We start from the raw sequence: 26,945 nt of genomic DNA, 5'->3' as shown, positions 1-26,945 counted from the left end.
AGCTAGACCCAGCCCTTTCAACACCAGGAAAATTCCACAGAGCAACCAGTCTCTACCACAAACCATCTCCTTGCCAGCAAGGGTGTGCTGCTTCATGGCGTAATTGGATTATGACTTGATAAGAAGCACAATAGAAAGCATTCTTTTCTGAAATTATGTGTATGGTAGTCCTTACTTTACAATTCAGTTTGGTGGATTTCTCTTTCATTTTCCAGTGTGCATAAAACTAGAAAAGGTATTTCATTGGAATATTATACTACCTGAATAACAGTCCCACTGTATATGTATCCTTTATTATCTTTCAAAAATGTTCTCTGGGTGGAAAACAGCAACCCCTATCACTCTTTCTACATCCCAGTTTCTCACCCTTGGTGCTGCTAAGCCCCTGGATCAGGTATCTGCTTGTGTAGGGCTGTTCTGGGCATAGCTCGCCACTCAGCCTGCAGCCAGTAGCTACCAGTGACAACCCTCACCCAGCATTAACTCTGAGCTGTGACAGCCAAAGATTCTAGACACTGCCAAATGTCCTCTGAGGAGAAAAAGTGACTTCCATTGAGAACACCTGCTCTTAGTGCACAGAAACAAAAAAAGGAAAACCACCTTTTTCTCAGCCAAATTCCTGGTGAGGTTTGGAACAGAAACCAATTCTTCTGATTTCCAGATCCGTAATATTCAAGCTGGAACGTAATCCTTCTTTAAAGATGAAGCATTTGTATAAAAGACATGTTTTTTTCAAATGCACATTGATATTCCATTGCATGTGATTCTGTCACTGGACTCATAAATCATTCTTAACATATCTCTAATGACAACCCTTAGAAAACTAATAGGGTAGAAAAATGTATAAGAAACGGAGTAAGGAGAAATGTAAATTAATTGCTTTAAAAAGGATTCTTTGCATTAATGATAGGCATTACCTTTAAAAAAGTATCTTGTATAACACATTTTTTGGAAAAATATTATGGCCTTCTCTAACAAGTCTTTTAATGTTGCATGAAATCTCTGCAAAATTAATTTCACCAATGTTGGCTAATTATGAAAATGTATGATGAATTGTCTTATCTGTAGAAGCAATGTCAGCATTTGGTGCAGAAATCCCAATGTGCTTGGCTCTCCACCACAGCAAGCTCAATATTCCAGGGTGAATTAGGCCTTTACCTTGCACATCTGCTGGAGAAGGGCAAAAGCTGATGTGTCAAAGCCGCAGCTTCCTGTTAGGATTCCTTCAGAGAGTTGATGCGTGCACAGATCTTTAGGGCTGGCCCTAGTTTAATATTCATTGCACTCATGAGATGGTCTTCTTTTAGCAAGAGAAGAGCTTGTCCATCAATCTCCTGTGCTCTGAACTCATCTGCAATATCCTGGCAGCCTGGAAATTTGACCAAAGTAAGAAGTTAGAAATAAACACACAACAATTAGTATTGCTGCTAATACACTCTTACTGGATCTGAGGATCTGAAACGCAGGCTGAGGAACAAATGAAATTTATTTACGGTAGTCAGAAGTTCATTGCTGAAGACAGCATCTGCTGGCATTCTGAAAGTAAGCATTTAAAATCCAGGGAAAGCATTTACTTGGAATTCTTGCTCTAAAAATCATAACATAGAATTACTAAGAGCTAGGTAAAAATGTACAGAGTGAACAGCCCAGGGGCAGTAGTTCCTTCATGAAGAGGTCTGTGGTGTCACCTAGCAGCAGCCCACTGTATACAAGTGCTGGAGATAGGCACTTGGCTCAGGGGCTAAGACAATGCTTGAGCAGTCTGTATTCCACACCAAAGAACATGGGACCCAGGCCAACCTCTGTTCCAGCTTCAGTGTGGCCCAGCCCTGGCTGCTGAGGGCATTCGGGAAGAGGAAAGGAAGACAGCAGATCAATCTCTCTGCCTTTCAAATAAAATAAAATGAACTAAATAAGTAAGTGAAGCTCTGCATTAACTGGGTATTGTATCTCATAAATTTATCTTTGTATTTTTACATCCTGTACATACAGGCTCAGAGGAATAAAATCCAAATAGCAATCTAGCAATGTTTTCTCAAGAATCGGAGTACTACTTTCATTATTACTTGAATTTATGACTTTTATTGCCAAGGACATCTAGCGTATCCTTATTTTTGATTCGGCACAGAACAAATCTTGCAAGGCTGTCATTAGCACTCTACTGCGACGCTGCTGAAATGCTGTTGAATTGCTCAACCTGTAGTTTCTACTTCAAATATAGCTAATCTGCCCAATAACCAACATGTGGCTCTCAATTTAAACTAGGTATTTTTCCCAGGCAGTATTTACCTTAATCTCAAATGTTTTCATTGTCTACCAAATTTTATATAGCTAAGCTGCTCAATAAACACCTCATTATGGGAGAAGATGCCAACAGATGGTATTAAGCCAACAGAGGAGGAAATGAAAAAATATGGAAAAGAGATAATAAAATTACAAAGGAAAGCACTTGCAAGTAAAAACTATTCTACTGAAACAAAATGGAAACGGCAACATTACAACTTTTGATACCAAAATACAAATTATCAGCCCTTGGGGCTGGTGCAATGGTTCAACTGCCTAATCCTCTAACTCAAAGTGCCGACATTCCTTATGGGTGCTGGTTCATATCCTGGCTGTTCGACTTCCCATCCAGCTCCCTGCTTTCGCTCTGAGAAAGCAGTGGAAGATGAGCCAAGTCCTTGGTACCCTGCACTCGTGTGGGAGACCCAGAAGAAGCTCCTGGCTCCTGGCTTCAGATCAGCTCAGCTCCAGCTGTTGCAGGCATTTGGGGAGTGAACCAGCAGATGAAACATCTTTTTCTCTGCTCTCTCCTCCTCTCTGTAAATCTTTCCAATGAAAATAAATAAATCTTAAAAGAAAAAAAATGATGAGCCTTTCCACTGTAAGTGTATCATTCTCTTATTTATATGATGATGCTTTCCTCAGGACTCTGACAGATGCTAAACACATACATGAGGATGGACACACAAGCGAAGAATGGGAGGAGTAAGTCAGTGACACACAAGGAACAGAGATGCACTGTCCTTCAGTACAGACAGCTAAGAGAACCATGCACACTTCCCTTATGTTCAGATGGATGAGCAGCCTGTCTCTTGATAATCTCTTTTCTGAGGTCCTCTGTTAGTGGCCCTTTACTATTTCTTGTAACAGCAGCCAACTTTTCAATTTCTCTACTTGAATAACTTTTCTGACATTCAAAAAGTGTGATTTCAGTAGCCTCTAAATCACGTGTGTGGTTTGACTCAATCACCATGCAAAAGAAACTGTAGAGTTGAAATGATTTTACTCACCATGGAGAAGCCCCTTTTCTTTTCCCAGAGGTAGCTCTCAACAAAACTGGGCAGACAAAACTGACTAATCGTGCATCTAGTGGTGACTTCATCCTTCTCTTTAGAAAACAACTAACGTTCTTCTCTCTTCAGTCTTAATTAAAGGATACAGGAAAGAAGAGAAGAGAGAGAAAGATAGGGTAGAACTTCCTTAGACTGGGAAAACAGGAGCCATGAGGAGCAGCGAGGACCGTAGAGCTACATTTGGGAATAGAAACAAGGCGTTCACGCTGAGGACAATACACTGTACATCCTCATTTCTCTGTAATGGGAGATTTCTCCTCAGACAACTTCTTATGTGTGGGTGGTAATGATTTAGCAATAAAGAACAAAAATTGGGCAACCAGCATGATCAACTAGAAATGTATTCTCTTCAGAATTTTACAACACAAATTTCTTAAGCCAGCCAAAAAAGGTATAGTTAACATTAAGTATGAAAATAAACCAAGTGACCTAAAAAGGGAAAATGAAAAGAGAAGCACTTAGGCTTCCAGAAACTCATTAGAGAGAAACAAATTTTAAAAATATTTTAAATGCTCAAAGTATACAGAGCTGAAAAGTTCTGTGAGTTGCTGAGTATCACTGCACATCAGCGGAAGCCATCAGCCTGCCTGCCTCGCTTTGCCCCAGAAGCAAGTGCAGTGCAGATCTCAGCACCAACACAGACCTTCACACATCAGTCCCAACTGAACTCTCCAAGTGTCCAGTCCCTCCTCCAGCCAAGGACACAACAATCACCCTGCACAAAAACTGATGCCAGTCAGGCTGGAGAAAAAATAACACCTGCCACTTAATGATACAAAATACATCCCAATACGGGTATTATGGGTATTACAGAAGCAGTAAGTGGTCACACATGCTTTAACGAACCCTGTATGCCTATAGGGAAATTAAGTCTCCTATGGCTTAAAAGGTTGAAAAAGGCAGTTCACCAGATCAGGAAGAACTGAAGAAGGTAACTTGCAGCTAAATGAACCTGATGATGACTTATTCCTGTAGAGAACTTTCACAGAAATCAGAAGACAACTGTTCACTCTGAGAACAGCTCTGAGATATAGGGATACTGCAGTTCCAACACAGTCCCAAAAAGATACTTATCAAACTATACATGAAGAGAAAAAAATGTGTAAGAATAAGTACAGGTGTCCTGTCTCAAGAGAGGGGAGGAAGCCTATCCTGAAAGAAGAGAAAGAGGAGACCTTACAAAACTACAAGTTGTTGGTTCTATGAGAAAAGCGTGGGAGCGGAATCCTGCAGGGGGAGGAGAGGAACAGCTCTGAAAACCCTCAAAGAGGCTCGAAAGAAAACCGAAAAAGGCAAAAGGAGCCAAAAGAAATGAAGATAAAGCCATTTTCTGCTTTGAGGGTTACCTAAACTACAAATAATCTTTACTGTTTGACCTACCAAAGCAGCTATGAAATATTCTCAAAGCCTTCACTAAAGAAAAACACTTATATAAACCAGACTCAAAAGATTAAATTATAATCTCCTTTTAGCATTAATGACAGCCAAATTAAGTTTCTAGGTAAACTCAGTAAAACAATCATCTCCAATTAAACAGTAAGTTTAACTTTTATTTCTTAACAACTAGGCAAGAATGAGACAAAGGAGTGGTAAGCATTCATTCTGTTAATGTAATAACAAGTACCCCGACACAGTAAATAATGCTGGAGAAAATGGACCTTTGCAAAAAGAATGAGCAACTAATCTCCTGATTACAAACCAAATTTCCTTCCCAAAAGAAAAAAAAATATTTCTCACAAACGAGAAATCAAGTCCACCAACAGGACTGAGCCAACCCGTGAAGGTGACAGAATCCAAGTCCAGCTCTGGATGACTAACAGAATCCAAGGTTAATTCTCAAGCCACCTGTTCTGGTCTACAAACGATAATGTGTTTCATTCCATATCAAAACCGCAACAAATGAAGAGTCATCATTCTTGAACACATCAAGTTTACAGCATACTCTAAGTCCAAATTAACTCAGATTTTTCTTAGATGTACTCCTAAATGCCTTATCTTACTCTTTGAAAACTCAGCATTTCTAAGACAAGCTATTGATAAAATAATTAAATTTCCGAAGAATTTTGTATATACTATGGCATAGCAAGTAAAGCTACTGCCTACATCCAGAATCCCATAGGGGAGCTGGTTTGAGTCCTGGCTGCTCCTTTTCTAGTCCAGATCCCTGCTAATATGCCTGGGAAAGCAGTGGAGGATGGCCCAAGACCTTGGGCCCTTATACTCATTTGAGAGACTCAGAAGAAATTCCTGGCTTGGGCCTGGCCCAGACCTGGTTTTTGTGCCTATTTGGGGGAGTGAGCCAGCGCATGTTAGAACAATTCCTCTTTCTCTCTAACTCTGCCTTTCAAATAAACAAACAAATCTGAGAAACCGTGCATAATGCAAAATGGATGACAAAAGTTTTTAAGTCAGAATTTTTAAATATATTTTGTTGCACAGTAAATTGTGGTAAGTTCATATCTTAGATTTTAGTCATCTACATAGAAAGATTAACTAGTAACATTAATTAGCCTAATTTCAATAAACCTGGCAAACATTTAAATAAAATGTGTTCTGAAAAGCTTGTATCAAGAGAAATGAGATTCACAAAAAATCAAGAGAACACATTTTTTTAAGCTCAATTTTCCATACTGGTAAGATCAAAGTAAATGACAGATCTTCTGATTCTAAAAAATATACTATAACACATGTAATCACGGTCGGTCTCATCAGGAGCAAAAGTGTGACTGTCTTTAATACTAAGGCCTTTAGAAAAGCAAATGCAAGATGTTGCATTAAGAAAAAGAGACTCTAGTTCATGGAAAGAGTACCAAAACAAGAGTTACAGAAGGTAAACATAAATGAGAAAGTCACCCTCCATATTAGAACAAATATCATTACTGAGTTTCAGCTATCTGCTTGAAAATTTCTATCTATCATTACTAAAATCCTAGAAGTGCCCTAGATGCTGAGTAGCAGATTCAAAGCACACGGCTTCCTTTAAAAGAGTTGGGTTGACTTTTTTAAATAAATCAAAATTTTACTGTATTTTAAAAGGCTTGCTTAACTTTTAAAAAATGCTTTTAAAAATTAGTGCTTTTTATTTCATTTTTTTTTAAAGGCAAAATTAAGAAATAAAGAGGAAATAGAGTAGAAATACAGAAGAGCAGAAGGGAAGAAGCGCCTGATCCAATCTCTCTACTGACCTCTCGAGAGAAATCAGACTGGAGAGAAGAGAGCACCTTTAATATCTTCACCGGCTCAGGAGTCACGGCAGAAGCAGGACTAGTCAGTTTTTATCGACTTGGGGCGTATGAGAAAATACCCAGTTGTGCTAAGGGAATAAGCGAGAGGAAACAGATCACATTTCAATAGCAAGTGCCACTTAATTTATACATACACACAGTACTTCTCCAGCCTTTTCGTGCAAAGGGTATGGATGGAGCTAACAATGTTCCTGTGATGTGAATGCGCAAGAAAACTACTAGGGCCAAAGTTGTGAACGACATACCGGGCAAAGCATGGATGAAGGCCCACACATCATCAACTGTCCATATAGACGGCTCTGTCTGGGCAACAGGGAGCAAGTCACTGTTCTCGGGCATTTTCCTGATTCTCACATCGCGAAGCTCGCGTTCTCTTTCCCGCTCGCTCTGTCTGCGCAGACGAGTTGTCATAGCAGATGGCACAGAATCTTCACGGGACGCCAAGTCTTCTTCTGCAGATGGATAAGTAATGGGAAGCTGGAAAATGTAGTACAAGTAAAATACAGCACTGCACTTTCCTTGTGTTTCTGAAAAGGGTATTGTACAGTGAAACAAGGTTTCTACAGACCTGCCTAAGGATATGTTCTCTTGCTGCCCCATCAGGACCACTTGGACGACGGCCACGATGCCCAAGACTTTGATTATCAGGCTTACGATTCCAACGACTAAGTGCAAATTTTTTAGAACAGCTAACATTGTACCTAAGAAAGTCAAGCAAGAAAAAATATTAAATGATAAATGGAACACTCCACTATGAATCAGTAAGTACCACAGACTTCAATAAGGAGTGTAATATCTGATAAAGTAAATTGCACTGTTTTGCTATGGTAGTTGTCAAGAAATGGCCTCTGTGGGACAGGTATGATGGTACAGCAAGTTAAGCCACTGCTTGAGATGCCAGCCAATTGAAGTCTTGGCTACTCTGCTTCCAATCCAACTTGCTGATACTGTGTCTATGAAGCAGTAGACCATGGGTAAGTACTGAGTTCTCACCATGTCAAAGAGCCAGGTAGAGAGACTGGCTTCTGCCTTTGGCCTGGTCCAACTCTAGTTGTTACAGCCGCTAGAGAGTGAAGATGAATTGAAGATATCTCATTCTTTTCAAGTAAAACTTTTTATTTAAAAAAAGAAAGAAATGAAAAAAAAAACTAGTGAACTCTGTTTATCACAAACTATCTTTCAAAGTAATACTGACACTTACACTAAGTGATTGATATCTTCTGATTATAGTATGCTAATGAAACTTTCTGCAAAATATAGAGGATTACTAATTTTCATATTATTCTGTTTAGGGTCTCAGGGTAGGGTGTCTCATGCCCAGATCCCAGAAGCTAGCCACCACGTGCATGTGGTGAGCTGTTCCCAGGCCTGCCTGGGTTCCGGGGGCTGCTCCCTTCAGGGTGAGTACACCGAAGAGGAAGTCTCCATGACTGGCCAGCTCTGGGGCCCACCCGCCACCCTCATTGGGCAGTGAATGGGATCAGGGAGGCACGCAACCTTGGGCCTGGGGGTTTAAACTTCCAGCAGCCTCCCAGCTGCTGGTGGGTCTCAGGCCGGGGCATCTCAAGCCTGTTCCCGGGCAGCCAGTGTGCCATTTGCTGCCAGGCTCCACCTGCTGGCCGCCCAGCCGGGAGCTCTGGGGTTTTGGTTCTTTGAATTGCTGCTTAGGTAGCTCCAGGTTGAACCCACTGTGCTTCTGGGATATGAATCAATCCAAAGATTCCCAATGACAGTAACTCTTCCTTTGAAGAACTTGTAATTACTGAACAATGCAGAGCACCCAACACCAGTCCATGCAAATGATAAGGCTCGGGGCCTGTTCAGCAGGATCATATCCTATTACCTGACATGATGAGGGATGAGGAGACGGGTCACATTAGGCAGGGCCATAACATTAACTAGCACTTGAGAACCATATCCGGGGGTAGATTCTGTGGGGGACGTGTGGGCCAAACCCTGTGGAAATTCTAGCTCGACTGGTTAGCTCAAGAGTTGGGGTGGTAATGGACTAAGCTAGGTGTGACCAAGGAGCCTGCCATCAATCACAAGTAAAGGAACCTGTAACAGCCTGGACTGGTCAAGGCAGCAGCACCCACATGTGCATCCTGAATAGCCGGGCTGCAACGTTCACCAGCTCATACAAGGCCAAATGGAAGGCCAGACTGAGCCGGGCACTGGCCTAAAACAGTTGGCAAAAGTGTGGACTAGGACTGGACGCACTAAGCCGAGCCAGACTCCAACACCGTCTGGTGTCCTGGAGGACCAGGGTAGATGTGGGACAGACTAGGCAAGGTCTCAACCCCTACTGAGCCATGTGTGAGCTGTATGTGGGTATGGATGAGCTGTGGCTGGGCTGAAACATCCAACAGCAAGGACCAGTTTGGGTTGAAGGCCAGTCAGGAAAAACCACTGTTGCTGCTAGGACAGGAGGTGAAGTGAGTAGGACTGGCTCATGGACCCCCTGGTATGTGCAAAATCTGGTATTGGGAAGGGGTTCTGATGGAAGAGCCTGGGCAACTCCTCTGGCAGGACACAGACATGGCAGGTAAGCGCAAGAAGCATGATAGGAAACAGCCCAGAACAGGGCATGGAAAGTGTCCCAGTGGCATACATTTGGCATGGGTCAGGAGCAGACCAGGCTGAATCAGTTCTCATCATCCACTGGCAAATCTAAGCACCAAAACAGAATGTGGGTCGAGCCAGGTTCAGTCGCGACAAAAAACAGTGCACAATACAGAATGCCAAGGTGAGGTTGCCTGTACCAGATGTGACTGCACTGCCCAACCAGCTCGCGTGAGAACCAGGAAGGAAGCAGGTGGCAGAGCCAGCAGGGGGAATAAGGGGGGATTCCCTTGCTGGACAGCTATTCCCACTGGAGAGCATGAGCTGGGATGGGGGTGGACCAGACGAGGCAAGGCTACAACACCTGTGGGCCTCATGTGGCCTAGATCAGGAAAAAGCCAGGCTGGGCTGATTGTTCCTGCTGGTGCAAACAAAATTAGAGTGGGTGAGGGTTGTTTGGGTTTAGCTGCAGCATCAGCTGGCACTAGGGGCTAATTCTGTCAAGTCAAACCACAGAACCACCTGGAAAATGCATAATCCGGGAATGGGAGAGACAAGGGAGGGAAATAGTGGGCTCCTCCTCCCTCTTGGGTCACCATTCCCACGGGAGCGCACAAAAACTAGGACAGGGGCTGGGGTGGCTAGACAGAGAGGCACCTTACAACATCCATGAGGGCTGAAATGCTGAGCTGGTTAGATGGAACTAAGCTTCAATACCCACTAGCATGTACGAGAGTCAAATGGGATGTGGGACAGACTGGACTAGTCTTCTATACATACTGGCAAACCAGGGTAGGGGGCAGGTCTGGTGGGGGTTGTTGTGGGTTGACCCAACTAGCCTGCAGCTCCCACTGGCTTGGGCGAGGGCTGAGTATGTGCTGGGCAGAACCAGGCTGGACTGCAACACCCATTGGTTCCAGTGGAAGTCGGGGCTGAAAACAGAACCAACCCAGCAATTGCAACCACCAGCTGATCGGGGCGAGGGACTGTGCCGGGCCCTGTGCTTGCTAGTACATACAAGAATCTGGTCTGGACTCAGAACCCTAACCAAGAGAATACAGAAGACAGAACAAGTCAATCAACCACCTCAGCTATATGTTGGCAGCCAAATACTGGGCAAATGAAGACTCTATGATGGACTATGTCAATCAGTGGATTCTTCAACGACCTCATCGTGCTTGGAGTGGCGAGATTGGTAGCGATTCATAACTGGTAAACTATCAAAACCACCTGAGCAAGAATGTCTGAGCATGCCCCACATCTTGGACCTGGGGTAGGTGGGAAACTGGGCGGGGCTTCTCCCTCAATATCCCCCTTTACCTCAGATACATGAAGGAAACAATATGGAAATAATAGTCTTACCCACTTTCCTCTAGCCCTTGAACCTTTTTACCCTAATTAACTATGTAAAGACTGACAAAAAGACTTGAAAAAATATTAGTATGTTTATTCCAACTTATTTTTATTCTAACTTATTTTTCCCAAGTAATATTTTTTCCAGAAATTAATAAATAGATGTTAACACAGTGGAACAGGATCTCAAGCAGCTATTCAAAGATTTTTCAAATATTACTGAAATAAAAAAATGAAAATATAAGCTTGAAATTTCAAAAGTATACAAGGAATTCATATTTAGGAAATAGCTTTGCTTGTTTTAATTTAAAACGCAGAACAATAAGGAGACAGAGACAGACAGACAGACAGACAAGAGGCAAATGGAACACCCATCTGGCAGTTCACTCTTGAAATTCCCATAACGGCCGGAACCGGGACAGACCAAGAGCAGGAGCCCAGAACTCGGTCTGCAGCATGGGCAGGAAGCTGGGAGCCCCAGGCAGGAGTTGTATCTGGCCACTCGGATACGGACATGGGCATCCTGGCCTCAGACCAAACACCAATCCTGTCGTTCTTTAAAATGGGCTAAAATACTCACCTGACTCTTGCCAAAATATTTTATCTGATATTTTTAACACAGTCTTTTTATAAAAGAGTTCTATTTCAGTTAATGGCTTAAGAAGCCCTTAAGAAGATGGGGAAGGGGTGAGGATGAATATATTCTAAAAAGGGCCAGACAGTAAATATTTTAGGTTTAACAAGTTTCTGGCATAACTACTCAACCCTGCCACTGTAATATGAAAGCAGCTATAGAAGATATTGAACAAGCATGACTGTATTCCAATACCATTTCTAAAAATGGAACATGAATGCCACATCTTTGTCATGAATCACAAAATTGTCTTTTTATATTTTTAAAATAAAAAACTTTATATTTAACAAAAAACACCTTAATTTTCACTTACTTAAAAGACAAAGAAAAAGAAAGACACAGATATATCTCCTATTTACTGGTTCATTTCATAAATGCCTGCAACAGTTGAACCTGGGTCATGCTGAAGCCAGAAGCTGGTAACACAGTCTAGGTCTCCCATGTGGATGGCAGGGATCCAACTATGTATACCAATCTCTGCGGCATCCCAGGGCACATTAGCAGGAAGACCACCTATGATGAAGAGCAGGGATTCAAACCCGACAGTGACACGATCACAGGCATCACTGTGGCACTTTAATCACTGAATTCAGTAATGCCTAGCCCCACATTTCTCCCCCCAACCACCTAAAATTAAACCAAACAAATGCCATCACCATTTCTTAGCTCAGAAGTTAAATAAATAAATAAATAAATAAAAGAACCCAGCCTGGGTAAATTTTCCAAACACTCCCTAGAAAGAACAGTGAGGGGAAATTATCTAAGAAACAACTTCCTGAAAAGCTGTAATATGACTAAGAAAAATGCAAGGTATCTTCAAAAAGCTCATGAAAAAAGCATGTTGGGAAGAAGCCAGCCCCAAACGCTCTATTTCTGATTGCTCCAGCTCTCTGCTCGCTTGCCTGGGCAGAATGGCAGGTGGCCCAGGTTCTTTAGCCTCAGCCACCGTCTTAGAGGACCAGGATGGAGTTCCAGGCTCCTGGCTCTGCCACGACCAAATTTCAGCTGTCAGGGACCATTATCCAGAGTGAACCATAAGTGGAAGATACGTTTTGCATTCCTGATTCTTCTCTTTTTTAAAAAAAACGGAAAAATCTCTGAGTGGATTTCATAATTTTTGGTACGAATTTAAGTTTATTTCCCATAAGCTAAGACCCCACTTATAAAACTGTTTATAATCTCTTTTAAAAAATGTTATTTTTAATATGCAAGTCGGATTTATAGAGAGAAGGAACTAAAGAAAGATTTTCCATCTACTGGTTCACTCTCCAAGTGACCACAATGGCTGGAACTGAGCCCATCTGAAGCCAGAAACCAGGAGCTTCTTCCTGGTCTCCCACGAGAGTGCAGGGTCCCAAGGCTTTGGGCCATCCTAGTCTGCTTTCCCAGGGAGCTGGATGGGAAGTGGAACAACAGGGATACAAACCAGTGCCCACGAGGGACTCCTGGCACATACAAGGCTTTAGCACTAGGCTACCATGCCGAGCCGTGTTTGTAATTTCTTATGTTTAGAACTCTTCTGGTCTAAGAAAACTACAAGGATAAATCCAAATTAACTCCACTACTGATAACTATTCTAGGACAAATATACAGATATCAAAATAAATCTTTCTCACCTATGTTTTATGAGAACCCTGAGAAGTGGAAATAAGGAGTCACCTAAAAATAAACACGCTATTTAACCCCCATAGCACAAGTGTCCTAATAGTCATTTCTTTTTTTTTAATATTTATTTTTATTGGAAAGGCAGATTTACAGAGAGAAGGAGAGACAGAGAAAGATCCTGCATCTGGTGGTTCACTCCCTAAGTAGTCACAATGGCCAGAGTTGAGCTGATCCAAAGTCAGGAGCCAGTAATCTGGAGCATCTTTCAGGTCTCCCATGCAGGTCAAGTCCCAGGGCTTTAGGCTGTCCTCAACTGCTTTCCCAGGCCACAGGCAGGGCGCTGGAAGGGAAGTGGAGCAGCCAGGATACAAACTGGTGCCCATATAGGATCCCAGCATATGCAAAACGAGGACTTTAGCCACTAGGCAGTTGCAATGGGCCCTGGCCATTTCTTTTTACCGTAAGATAATTCAAAACATTTCTGCAGGGCCTGGCGCTACAGCACATCAGGTCAAGACACTGTCTGCAAAACCTGCATCCCATATGGATGCTGGCTCTTGCCCTGACTGCCTCACTTCCCACTCAGTTCTTTGCAGATGTACCTGGGAAAGCAACAGAAAATGGATGAAACTCCTATCTCTTTGGCATTAGCCTGGCCCAGCCCTGGCCATTTTAGTCATTTGAGTTTTTGCCATTTCAGGAGTAAATCAAGTATGAAAGATCTCTCTCAGGCCTGGCATGATAGCCTAGTAGCTAAAGACCCTGTCTTGAACGCTTTGGGAGGCCATGTGGGGCCGGTGTGTGTCCTGACAGCCCCGCTTCTCATCCAGCTCCCTGCTTGTTGCCTGGAAAAGTGGTCGAGGATGTACCAAGGGGTTGTCCTCTTGTAACCGCATTGGAGACCCGGAAGAGGCTCCGGGACCCTGGCTTCAGATGAGCAGAGCTCCTACTGTTGTGGCTGACTGGGGAGTGAATCAGCAAACAGAGGATCTTCCTCTCTGTCTCTTCCGCTCTGCGTATCTGACTTTCCAACAAAAAATAAAATAAATCTTTGAAAAAAAAATCTGAGTATCTGCACTATTCAAATTAAAAAAATACATGTTAAAATTTCTGCTTTGTTTTTAATTTATTTTTATTGGAAAGGCAGATACACAGAGAGGAGGAGAGACAGGGAGGAAGATCTTCTGTCCAATGATTCACTCCCCAAGTGACCAAAACGGCTGGTGCTGCACCTGCATGGCAAGCCAGAAGCCAGGAACTTCCTCCAGGTTTCCCATGCAGGTGCAGGGTCCCAAGGCTTTGGGCCAACCTCTACTGCTTTCCTAGGCCACAAGCAGGGAGCTGGATGGGAAGTGGAGCTTCCAGGATTAGAACTGGCAGCCATATGGGATCCCGGTGCATTCAAGGCGAGGACTTTAGCTGCTAGGCCATCGTGCCGGGCCCGTTCTTTATTTATTCTGCATTTACTACTAGCCTCAACAAAATAATTTGTGATTTCTATGTTATCATTGATAAAACTACTACACTCACTGACAACAGAACAGACAGATTCACTTTGTACCTGACTTGTAGCTCCTAAATATTCTTGTACGGTAGAGAACTAAGCAGAGAAATACCAGCAACTCTTCTCTGTCCTAACTTTGCTTCCTTCTTATCAGTATTGCCTTAAGTTAGGGTCCCAACGAACTAAACAGAGACCTACATACAGGGTAATAATGTGAAAACTGAACAGTTATTATCTCCTGGAAGAAAATGAAGGTAGTGTTACATGTTTTAGAATTTTATAAAACGGGCAGGAAGTGTAAGATTTCCTGAAATACAGTACTTTTCCCAAGTTCTTGGAGTTTCTAGTCACTTAAAATTAGACAGCTGTTTTTCTTTTTGTAGTATTAAGTAGACCAGAAAATTTGAGCTACATAATTTGACTTTAGGACTATAAATAGCATGAAAGAAAATTTAAACACTCACCAATGAAATAATGAATTCACTTTGGAGGAAAATTGTTATATTAATTAAGTTTTGTTAAGTATACTTTGGTGATATCTATGCAAAATAAAACATTCAAGCAAGCAATTCCATGTGTGAGAGTGGGCATTTGTTGTAGCTATCAGGAAGCCAGCTAGGATGCCTATTCCAATATCAGAATATCCCGATTCTGACCTCTAATCTTGCATCCTGAGATCTGAGAGCCAGGTCAGGCCTCATGGGGCTGGCTTCCTGCCATCCACATGGAGACCTGGATTGAATTTTTGGCTTCCAACTTGTCTACTGTGAGCATTTTGGGAGTAAACCAGCAGGTAAGAGACTCTCCCACTGGGCCAGGCACAATAGCCTAGTGTCTAAAGTCCTTGCCTTACATGCGCCAGGATCCCACATGGGTGCCAGATCATGCCCCAGCTGCCCCACTTCCCTTCCATCTCTCTGTCTCTCCTTCTGGTTCTCTCCAAGTGGACTCAATGGCTGGGGCTGATTCAATCTGAAGACAGGAGCCAGGAGCTTTTTCCAGGTTTCCCGTACAGGTGCAGGATCCCAAGGCTTTGGGCCGTCCTCGACTGATTTCCCAGGCTACAAGCAGGAAGCTGGAGGGGAAGTAGGGCAGCCAGGACATGAGCTGGTGTTTATATGGGATGTTGGTGCATGAAAGGCTAGCACTTTAGCTACTAGGCTATCATGCTGCATCAAAACAAAACAAATAAATCTTAAGAAATAAAAAGTAACCCTCCTACGAAATAAAATGTAATTCCTAGATGCATACAATTACGATAATAAACTTCTTGAGAATAATCATTTTTTGGACCGAGAACAAACTTCAAAATAATTAACCTAAAATACACTTCAACTTCATCTGTGTATTATCAGGATTTGTAACTCAGAGCTCAGGATTTGTTCTTTAAATCAGAATTAAAGATGAGTAGTCTAAGATTAGAGACTAAATACTTTTTTGCAACTAATACCACTTACTTACAATAACTATTACTTTAACTATGAACTTAGAAAAGACAGGTATTTTGCTATTTGATAATACTAACACTGTGGGGGAACGTATGGGATAGCTATTTCATTTAGAAAACTGAAAAAAGAGGAAATAATTCAAAAAATGAAAACAACTTAAAGTAAAAATCAGTATTTCGATACTGATAGAAGCAATCGGTTGAATATTACTTTAATATCTTTAAGGACTAGTAACGCATTTTGTTGAAAGCATCTTAAGCATACTTTGATTGTTTCTTGAAGATGATACAGTAAAACTTACTGTTATGAATATGCAATTTTCACAGAGCGAAATCTAGCAAATAAATACCAAAGTAGTTCCAAAGAATAGCTCTTTCTGTTATTCTTCATATGATGACACATATGCTTGTTCATAAACTATCTGAGACTTTTTGGTTTCATTATAGTGGTTATTGATTTGTCCTTCAGAAAATTGAAGAGCACAGAAATACCTTTTGGCACAGGACATAGTGCAGAACCGTTTGGACCGCAAAAACTCATTAGCGTAGCCCATTTTTCCACAGAATTCACACTTGAGCAATTCACTATCCATTTCTTCTAATGTCTCTAAAAAGAAGGAAACAAAGCAGAAAGATACCAAAAAGTGAATTGTACAACGTTTCCTTTCAGCCTCTCTGACAGGTTGGACATGGCCTGCGGATCAATGGCCTTTAATTCTGAATTTGGCAGAGCTAAACAAAAGCCTTCCAGGACAACTACTTCTACCAAATTCCCTCTTGCTTCTGCAAAAACAAACAAAAAAAATTATATGGCATTTTTTTCCTATGTCAGTACAACATTTTTAAAAAATTCATTTTGCTAAAAATTTACCATGTCCAAAATTTGCAAGAACTCTATAAGCATCAAAAGGGAAATGAGGCTGAATAACACTTAGCTGCTACCTCCAGAAGAAAACCTCCAGGAAGCATACTAAAGCATATGAAGTGGATGTATGGGAGGGAATCCTTAACAGTAGAGAATGAAGTTCAAAATGGCCAATTCTTACACACCTGGTTTTAGAGGAACATGTAAGACACCCATAAAAATTTATTTTGAGAGTATATGTTTCACAAAGTTACTGGAAAATGCAATTATATCTAAAACAAATAGAAATTTTACATTTCAAGAGAAGCTTCATCAAGCTTGACACAGTAAGCAACAATACCAACCATTTAACCCACTGCTAAAGAACTTGCGTATCTGGGGAGAACAACACACACTGTTTAAAGATTTAAGATAGGAAGAGGTGGGCATGGTGCCACAGCAGCTTAGGCTGTGCTCGTGCCATTGGCATCCCATATCAGTTCAAGTCCATTCTTGATTTTAAGTCAGAATTGTGGAAACTGAACCAACTGTTGGCTATCATGTATGCTCTTCAATCAGACCATGAATGAGATTAGTTTTTGCTTCAAAAATTGATGCAGTTGGCTTGCCACAGCAGGCTGCAACTTCAACATCACCATGTTCCTTAATAAAATGTAGTATTCATTTGTTTTTAAGATTTAGTTTAGTTTTATTGGAAAGTCAGACATACAGAGAGGAAGAGAGACAGGGGGAAGATCTTCTGTCCATTGATTGGCTCCTCAAGTGGCCACAATGGCCGGAGCTGAGCTGATCCAAACCAGGAGCCAGGAGCTCCTCTGGGTCTCCCACATGGGTGCAGTGTCCCAAGGCTTTGGGCCATCCTCAACTGCTTTCCCTGGGGACAGGAAGGGAACTGCATAGGAAGCAGGGCCACCGGGATATGAATTGGAGTCCATATGGGATCCCGGCGCATGCAAAGCAAGGACTTTAGCCGCTAGGTTACCATGTCAGGCCCCCGATTAACTTCTTAATCCAACCATATTTTGCTTATTTCTTGCATCATTACCTTGTCAGTGATTATAAAATAGGCAACAAAAGCAATCAACAAATGAAACTTTCAGCCATGAGCTCTTGCTGTGTTACTCATTATTACAAAGTCCTGCTAAGTTCAGACAGCAACAGGAAATGGAGACACAGAGGGTAAGTATTTAGGAAGCTCAGGTACACAAATTACTCGTTTTATTACAGAAGCAGATGTAAAGTGGTCAGTTAAGTGAAAGAAGCAAGAACTATTTGGAAAAGTTTGTGAAATAATATTTAATATTGGTTAAATATTGGACATCTAAATACATGATACTGAATAATGAAATCATATATTAACAGGTGACCATTTTAAGGAAAGTCTCAGCTTTCCCTTCACAAGTAAGTCTTTAAAAGTCTTTAAAAGCAATGAGGAAAAGTGTCTCAAAACAAGTAAAAATTGCCCCTTTCAAAGCCTAGTGATGGCTCCCCCACAGCTGCAGTGTCTGCAGAACTGCCCCAGCACAGTCCTGTGGCCTGGACGCAGCCTCCAGCAGCTCTGGTTTTACTTATTCATGCAGACATCCAAATCCTGAACAGCCTGCCAAGGTCAGAACACCACCAACACCATGGATACAGTCCTGATGACAACTCCTCAAACTGTTCCAGGAACATGCTAAGCTAAAGGATATTTTCAAAGGGTTTTTATTGAGTTAACATGTCAACATGCAACAAGGAGAAGAAAATGCTTTTTTTTCCAAATTTGTCACAGAGGGGGGATATCAGTTATGACTTGAGACTAATAGCAAAAATGAAATATTAGTTTTATTTCTACTAAGTGAGCGATGACAAAGATTTAAGAATTCCTATTCTAATGTTCAATTCCATTTTTAACATGTCACATGTTTGAAGGGGCTCTAGAGTCTGACACAGCCGGCTGCCTTTCTCCTGTTTCCCTAGTCAATCCTCCATCTATGCAGTCCTGCAAAATCTGCAGCGCCAGCACAGTCCAGTGCATTTATTCACAATCTTCCACCCTGCAACAATATTCCTGCCTTTTATCTCCAATTTTTAAGATTTATTTTTATTGAAACATCCAAGATCTATATTGAATCTCACCTGTGCCGGGAAAAATCACCAAACCGGAAATAATCTCAACAGTTTCAAATCCTAAATTCAATTCATTTAAAACTTAATTATCTTTTTGTTATGGAGAGTCCTCGTTTCAGACTAGACAAGAAGGTGCTTAAATGAATTGGAGCTTTTACTGCTTTCTGTATATACTTTTCAGATTCTAGCTCAGACGAGCATATGCTGATGTCCATTATCTTATAAATCATAAGGTCACACTCTGCTGGGAAGCTTTCTACACAGATTTCCATGTTCCTCTTAAGTCTATACATAAGCGGGCATATTATAAACACTTTAGCATAGGAGGAGGAGAGAGGAGGAATGGGCAGGAAAGGGGGGAACCCTATACCTACATAAGTATAAAATGGAAAATAATAAAAACAAGAACTTTGATTTCTAGAATTATGGGGATAAGAGTGCATCTTCGGAGACTCACAAGATGGCCGACATAGGAGGGAGACTGTGAGAGAGCTCACAGACAGGGAGGGCTAGAACGCGACAAAAGCGTAAGTGGAGCAGCATAGAACTACAGGGAGAAGAACGTGAAGTTCCCTGGACAGTGTGGAGCCAAAAAAATCCACACAACTCGGAAGAGCAACCAGGGAAAAACAAAACAAACGGCAGGGAAGACGACTTTCCGCTCCTGACCTGCTGAGTCACCTTTGAGTGCAGACGCTGAAAGCCGCAGACCGACCCGCAGACGCTGTGGCCGTGAGGACCGGCGGTGATTGGGACCTGCTGGCATCCGCCCACCCTGGTCGCCAAGACCCGCCAGGACCACTGCAGCCTCCAGGTTCCACCCGCCTACACCCGCCGGGACCAGCAACGGACGCAGTAGCCGGGAGACGCACCCGCGGCGAGGGTTCCCACCAGACGAAGAGGCAGACTGCAAGAACCTGAGGTTTGAGTGAGTAGGGTGGGGACAGTGGTGGGTTGGAGGCTTCGGGAGTTGGCCCCCCAGGGGCATGCACAGAGCCTGAACACAATTGGTGCTCGTCTCCCCGCCCCTCCCCCACCCCCAGACTCCAGCGTCTAGAGACACCGGGAGAGTGCCTTGAAACTGCCAAAACTGTGTCTGGGAGAAAGGCAAAAGGCACACTGAATACTCCCCCGTGCCTTTGCGGTCTGGCACTCAGCTGGGCGGTGCTATCCCACAGGAACCCAAGCACGCCTCTGGGCTGGGCAGTCCCGTGCTAGCGCTGGGGCAGTCGGTCCCCTGCAAGCGCTGGGGTGGGCGGGCCTGCGCAGGAGGCGCTTCCAGAGAGCACCTGGAACACCCCACGCCCTATAGTCCCGTGCTTGGGAGACGAACCAGGAGAGCACTGCGGACCCGCGTGCAGGAGGCGTTCCCAGAGAGCACCTGGAACCTCCACGCCCTGCAGTCCCTGGCACTGGGGACACACCGAGAAAGCACCTAGAATCCTCCGAGCCCTGTGATCCCGCGCACAGGGGGCGCGCACAGAGAGTGCCTTCACTCCCCCACGCCCTGTGGTAGCATACCTGTAGGGGACGAGCTGAGAGTGCGCTTTGAATCCGCTGGGCCCTGGAAGTGGCGCCCTGAGGTCCAGTGTTCTGGAGACGCACCAAAAGTGCCTTGAAAATTCCCACACCCTGCTACTCCACGCCTGCAGACTCCGAGCTCTACAGGATAGTGCTTGGAGACCCCTCAGCACACTGGTGCCTAGGTCTCTCAAAAAAGAAACACTAACACAATGGGAAGAAATACCAGAAAAGGTAATGATCCAGATGAGAGTGCCAACACCCTACCAATAAAGGATCAAAAGCCAATGTCTATTTCGGAGATGCGAGATGAAGACATAGAAGATCTACCAGACAAGGAATTAAAAAAAAATGTTAAAATATGTCAGAGACAATGAGAAGAATTGGGAGGACTTCAAGGAATTCAAGAACCACATAGCCTCAGAAATACAACAAATGAAAAGTAAAATCCTTGACTTAGAACACAAAATTGAGAGCCTAACCAACAGAACAAATACAGCAGAAGAGAGGATCTCTGAAACGGAAGACACACAAAATGAACATACCCAGTTCATTAAACAGCTGGAGACAAGTCTGAACAAAGCCAATAAGACCACACAAGAAATGAACGACAACCTCAGAAAATCGAATATTAGGATTATTGGCCTTCCTGAAGGAGCGGAAAAAGAGTCAGGAATGCAAATGGTGCTCGACGAAATTATACAGGAAAATTTCCAAAACACTTGGAACATGAACCCAGCCCAAATCCAGGACGGTCAGAGGACTCCCAGCAGATATGACCCAAAGCGATCTTCACCCAGACATATGGTGCTCAAGTTCCACTCCAATGAAGACAAAGAAAGAATCCTAAGACAAGTACGAAGCAGAGAAAAGATCACATACCGGGGAAAACCAATCAGGATCACTGCTGACTTCTCTGAAGAGACTTTACAAGCAAGAAGAGAATGGACAAAGATCTTCCAAATCCTGAATCAGAACAACTGTCAACCAAGAATATTGTACCCAGCAAAGATCTCATTCGTATTTGAGAACGAAATCAAATACTTTCACAGCAAAGAGAAATTAGAAGAATATGCCAGCACAAAACCAGCTCTACAAAATCTCCTTAGAAATGCACTAAATCCAGAAAAAAAGGAGGTGAATCATAAGCAAAGATGGCAAACAGGAAGATCTCCCCACTAAAGTCCACACAAGGAAGGGCAATTACACAGATATCAACACCCACAAAAACAAGCATGGTAGGGCAAAATCACAACCTCTCAATTTTAACTCTTAACACAAATGGCCTGAACTCACCAATCAAAAGGCATAGATTAACAGAATGGATTATCAAACTATCTGTTGCCTACAAGAGACACATCTAACCAGAAGAGATTCGAAGAAGCTGAAAGTGAAAGGTTGGAAACGGATATTTCATGCCAATGGACGAGAAAAAAAGGCCGGGGTAGCTGTCTTAATTTCAGATGATGTGGACTTCAATCTGACACACATCAAAAAGGACAGGGAAGGACATTATATATTGGTGAAGGGACTGATCCATCAGGAAGTAATTACCATTGTGAACATATATGCACCAAATTCAAACGCACCTAGCTACGTGAAGCAATTACTCACGGACTTAAGGGGAGACATAGATATGCACACAATAATAGTGGGTGATCTTAACACCCCACTAACAACAATAGACAGATCAACAAAACAAAAACTCAACAAAGAAACAACAGAACTCATACAAACAATAGAACAACTGGACTTGGTTGACATTTATAGAATTTTTTACCCTAAGGCCACAGATTATACATTTTTTTCAGCAGTGTATGGCACCTTCTCCAGGATCGACCACATGATAGGACACAAAGCAAACCTAAATAACTTCAAAAAGACAGGAATCATACCATGTACCCTCTCAGACCACCATGGAATGAAGCTGGAAATCAGCAATTCAAAATGCCCCAGGAAATACAGAAACTCTTGGAGGCTGAACAATATGCTATTAAACGAACAATGGATCAGAGAAGAAATTAAAGATGGAAAATTTATGGAAAACCAATGAAAACTCTGACACAACATTCCAAAATTTGTGGGACACTGCCAAAGCAGTGCTACGGGGTAAACTCATCGCAATTGGAGCTCATGTCAAGGCCCAAGAGAGGCGCCAAATACAAGAACTAAACACACACCTCCAGGAATTGGAAAAACAACAGCAGAAGTGCCCCACACACAATAGGAAACAAGAAATCATCAAAACAAGGGAGGAAATTAATCAGATAGAAATAAAAAAAACCATACACAAAATCAATGAATCAAAAAGCTGGTTTTTTGAGAAGATAAACAAGATAGACACCCCACTGGCCCGACTGACAAAGAAAAAACAAGAGACGGCAAGAATTAACAGCATCAAAGATGAAAAAGGCAACATAACAACAGACACCGCATCCATTAAGGCCATAATTAGAAATTACTACAAAGCACTGTACTCCAACAAATCAGAAGATCACCAAGAAATGGAAAAGTTCTTAGACTTCTACCACCTGCCAAAACTTAGCCCAGAGGCAACAAACGACCTGAACAAACCCATAACTGAAGTAGAGATTGAATCAGTGATTAAAGACCTCCCAACAAAGAAAAGCCCAGGCCCAGACGGCTTCACTCCAGAATTCTACAAAACATTCCGAACAGAACGGACCCCAATCTTCTACAAACTCTTCAAAACAATAGAAAAAGAGGCAACCCTTCCAAACTCATTCTATGAAGCCAACATTACCTTAATCCCAAAACCAGACTGAGAACTAACAGAGAAGGAAAACTACAGACCTATCTCTTTGATGAACATTGATGCTAAGATTCTCAACAAAATCCTAGCCAACAGAATTCAAAAACACATCAGACAGATCGTTCATCCAGATCAAGTAGGATTCATCCCTGGAATGCAGGGATGGTTCAACATTCGCAAATCCATAAATGTGATACACTACATCCAAAAACTGAAAAACAAGAATCACATGATAGTATCAATAGATGCAGAAAAAGCTTTCGACAAAATCCAACACCACTTCCTACTAAAAACCCTAACCAAGGTAGGCATAGATGGAAAAATCCACAACATAATTAAAGCCATATATGAAAAACCCAACGCCAGCATCATACTGAATGAAGAAAAGCTGGAACCCTTCCCACTGAGATCTGGAACAAGACAGGGATGTCCACTTTCTCCACTACTATTCAACATAGTCCTAGAGGTACTCGCTGAAGCCATAAGACAAGAAAAAGAAATCAGAGGAATCCAAATGGGAAACGAAGAAGTCAAGCTCTCACTATACCCAGATGATATGATTCTTTATGTAGAAGAGCCAAGAGACTCAATACAGAGACTGCTAGAACTTGTACGAGAGTTTGGTAGAGTGGCAGGGTACAAAATAAATGAACAAAAATCAACAGCCATAGTGTATGCGAACAGCCCCAAGATGGAAAAAGACTTAACCAGCAAGATACCATTCAAAATAACAGAGAAAAGTATGAAATATCTGGGAATAAATCTAACCAAAAATGTAGGAGACTTATTCGAAGAAAACTACAAACTACTTAAAAAAGAAACTGAACAAGACCTCAAAAGATGGAGTAACATCCCATGCTCCTGGATAGGTAAAATCAATATCATTAAAATGTCTATACTGCCAAAAGCAATATATACATTCAACGCAATCCCAATCAAATTGCCCAAAACATTCTTCATGGAACTGCAAACAATGATCCAAAAGTTCATCTGGAAGCACAAAAAACCACGGATAGCTAGAACCATCCTGAAGAACAGGAAGTTAGCAGGGGGAATCACAGTTCCGGACCTCTGGACATACTATAGGGCAGTGGTCATCAAAACAGCGTGGTACTGGCACAAAGATAGAGAGGAAGATCAATGGAGCAGAATAGAAACACCAGAAGGAAACCCACACAGATACAGCCAAATAATCTTTGACAAAAAGACAAACGACAATCCAGGCAAATGGGAAGGTCTGTTCAATAAATGCTGTTGGGACAACTGGTTAATAGCCTGCAGAAACAAAAAAATAGATCCACATCTCTCACCATACACTAAGATCAGATCTAAATGGATAACAGATCTAAACCTACATCCAGAAACCTTCAAACTTTTGGAAGAAAATGTTGGAAACACAATGGAACACTTAGGGGTAGGCCCTCACTTCCTAAAAAAGACTCCAAATGCAGTAGAAATCGAGACCAAAATAAACAATTGGGACCTCATCAAACTAAGAAGCTTCTGTACAGCTAGAGAAACAATCAACAAAGTAAAAAGGCAACCCACAGAATGGGAGAAGATCTTTGCACACGACATAGGTGATAGAGGGCTGATCTCCAGAATATACAAAGAGCTACAAAACAACCAAAATGTCAAAACAAACAAGCCACTCAAGAAATGGGCACGGGAAATGGGCAAACACTTCACAAAGGAACAAACCCAAATGGCAAATAAACATATGAAAAAATGCTCAAGTTCCCTGGCAATAAGGGAAATCCAAATTAAAACATCAATGAGGTACCACCTAACGCCAATAAGACTGGCCCACATGAATAAAAGCACCAACAACACTTGTTGGCGAGGTTGCGGGGAAAAGGGATCCCTACTCCACTGCTGGTGGGGCTGCAGGCTGGTACAGCCTCTATGGAAATCAGTATGGAGAATATTCAAACAACTCAAATTCAACATACCGTATGATCCAGCAATAGCACTCCTAGGAATATATCCAGAACAATTGTTTTATGAGAAACCAACATGCACTCCTATGCTCATAGCAGCACAATCAGTAATTGCAAAAACATGGAAGCAACCAAAATGCCCATCAACAGAGGATTGGATAAGAAAGCTATGGTTCATCTACTCCATGGAATACTACTCAGCTATTAAAAAAAACAAAATGCAGTTCTTTGTGGCCAAATGGGCCAAACTGGAAACCATAATGCTAAGGGAAATGAGCCAATCACAAAAGGTTAAATACCACATGTTTGCCTTAATTTAAGATGATATGATGTTATGTATAACATGTTATGTTTTGAATGTTATATGTTGTGTATAAACTAAATTGAAGTATAGGTGAGGTGGTCACAGAAGGTGGCTGGGAACTCGCATTTACTTTCAACATGTTGGTTACTCATTACTATGTCATTTAATTCCATAATGATGTAAATTTTTGCTGATGGTATGATGGAGCTTTCAATTGACTGGGATAATACTCTGCTAGCTCTGTCTTCAGACCAGAGAGGATATACCTAAGAAGACGTTGAACTTGACTGGACAATAAGATGCTGGACTCTATGTTTGGTGTATGCTTGCAATGGGGGAATCTCAACTGAACTTGAGCTGTGGTTATGCAACAAGGTGGAGGAATCCACCATGGTGGGAGGGTTTGGGGAGGGGTGGGGAGAATCCAAGTATCTATGTAACTGTGTCACATAATACAATGTAATTAATGAAGTTAAATAATAAATAATTTAAAAAAAAAGAGTGCATCTTCATCTTTAAAAAAATTTACTCGAAAGGCAAATTTATAGACACACACACACACACACCCCACCATTCCAATGAATTAGTCTCCCAGTTAGTCGCAAAGGCTGGGGTTGAAACAGGGACAGTCAGCAGGAAGGAGCTGAAGCTGGATTCCCCATGCAGGTAGAGGGGACTAAACATGTGTCTATCTTCTACCGCTTTTCCCAGGCCATTAGCTGCTCTGAAAATGAAGCCGCCAAGGACACCAACCTATGTCCACATGGCATGCTGGAGTCGTAAGTGGTGGCCATTCCGGCTATGCCACAATGCCAGCAGGCCACTGCACTTTTACCTTTATTACTTCCCATCATAAGTGAGAAATATTCTCCAAAAAGTCAGTATTGTGTAATTTTTTTTCATTAATTATTTTGCATTATGTGACAGTTTCATAGGCTCTGGGTGTATTGTGTAATTTAATCAAATTAAATTAGTGACACAAAAGGCACAAAGTAGACCTACAAAGTAGATGCTGATTTAAATCAAGCAACTATAAAATGACATTTTCTGAAAAACCGGTGAAATCTGAATATGGATTAGGTATTTGTCGACACCAAAAAAGCTATTAATACTGGTATGTGTTATGTTACGGCACGCTAACATAAAAATGTAATTTTTAGAGATGTGCACTGATGTTTATACTAGAGAATTACAACATGGGTGATGATTCTGTTTAAAACAGAAAGAGATCCTCGTCTTGCAAGTGCCAGGCTCCCACATGGGGACCAACTCCGGTCCTGATGCTCCACTTCTCATGCAGCTCCCTGCCTGTGGCCTGGGAAAGCAGATGAAGATGGCCCAAAGCCTTGGGACCCTGCACCCTCATGGGAGTCCTGGAAGAAGCTCCTATTCTCCTGGCTTTGGATCGGATCAGCTCTGGCTCGCAGTCATTTGGGGAATGAACCAGCGGATGGAAGATCCTTCTCTTTGTCTTTCCTTCTCTGTATAAATCTTCCTTTCCAGTAAAAAAAAAAAAATACATATATATATATATATATATATATATATATATATATATATATAATATAAAAATATTTTTTAAAAACAGAAACAAACAAACAAACAAAGAAAACAAGCAGAGGGTAGGAAGGAGGAAACAGAGAAAAAAACACAACAGACACATGTTGCTGGTGTGGCCAAGTATTGTTGGCAATTGGGAGATAATGCTGTTAACAGAGTGACTGGGA

General features: G+C 42.1%; 1 protein-coding gene across 12 annotated transcripts in view; it reads right to left on the bottom strand.

Moving 5' to 3' along the window:
- Positions 1–879: 879 nt before the first annotated feature.
- The window catches only part of PHC3 (polyhomeotic homolog 3), a 110,201-nt gene continuing 84,135 nt past the window's right edge, over positions 880–26,945 (bottom strand). For 7 of the 12 annotated variants that reach the window (XM_058661114.1, XM_058661116.1, XM_058661118.1 and 4 more), the window contains 4 exons: positions 16,199–16,313; positions 7,170–7,302; positions 6,847–7,078; positions 880–1,369 (listed from right to left, as the gene is read on the bottom strand). In XM_058661114.1, coding sequence (XP_058517097.1) covers positions 1,215–1,369; positions 6,847–7,078; positions 7,170–7,302; positions 16,199–16,313 — 635 coding nt within the window. In that variant the 3' untranslated portion in view covers positions 880–1,214. Of the gene's footprint in view, positions 1,370–3,154; positions 3,427–6,541; positions 6,670–6,845; positions 7,079–7,169; positions 7,303–16,198; positions 16,314–26,945 lie in introns of those variants that run through there. The other 5 variants (XR_009245089.1, XR_009245088.1, XM_058661121.1 and 2 more) reach the window with 5 other exon arrangements.

The sequence above is a fragment of the Ochotona princeps genome, chromosome 3, assembly GCF_030435755.1.
Source record: "Ochotona princeps isolate mOchPri1 chromosome 3, mOchPri1.hap1, whole genome shotgun sequence".
Lineage (NCBI taxonomy): Eukaryota > Metazoa > Chordata > Mammalia > Lagomorpha > Ochotonidae > Ochotona > Ochotona princeps.
Note: the sequence above shows the minus strand (reverse complement) of the source record. Positions and strands in the feature narration are given on the sequence as shown.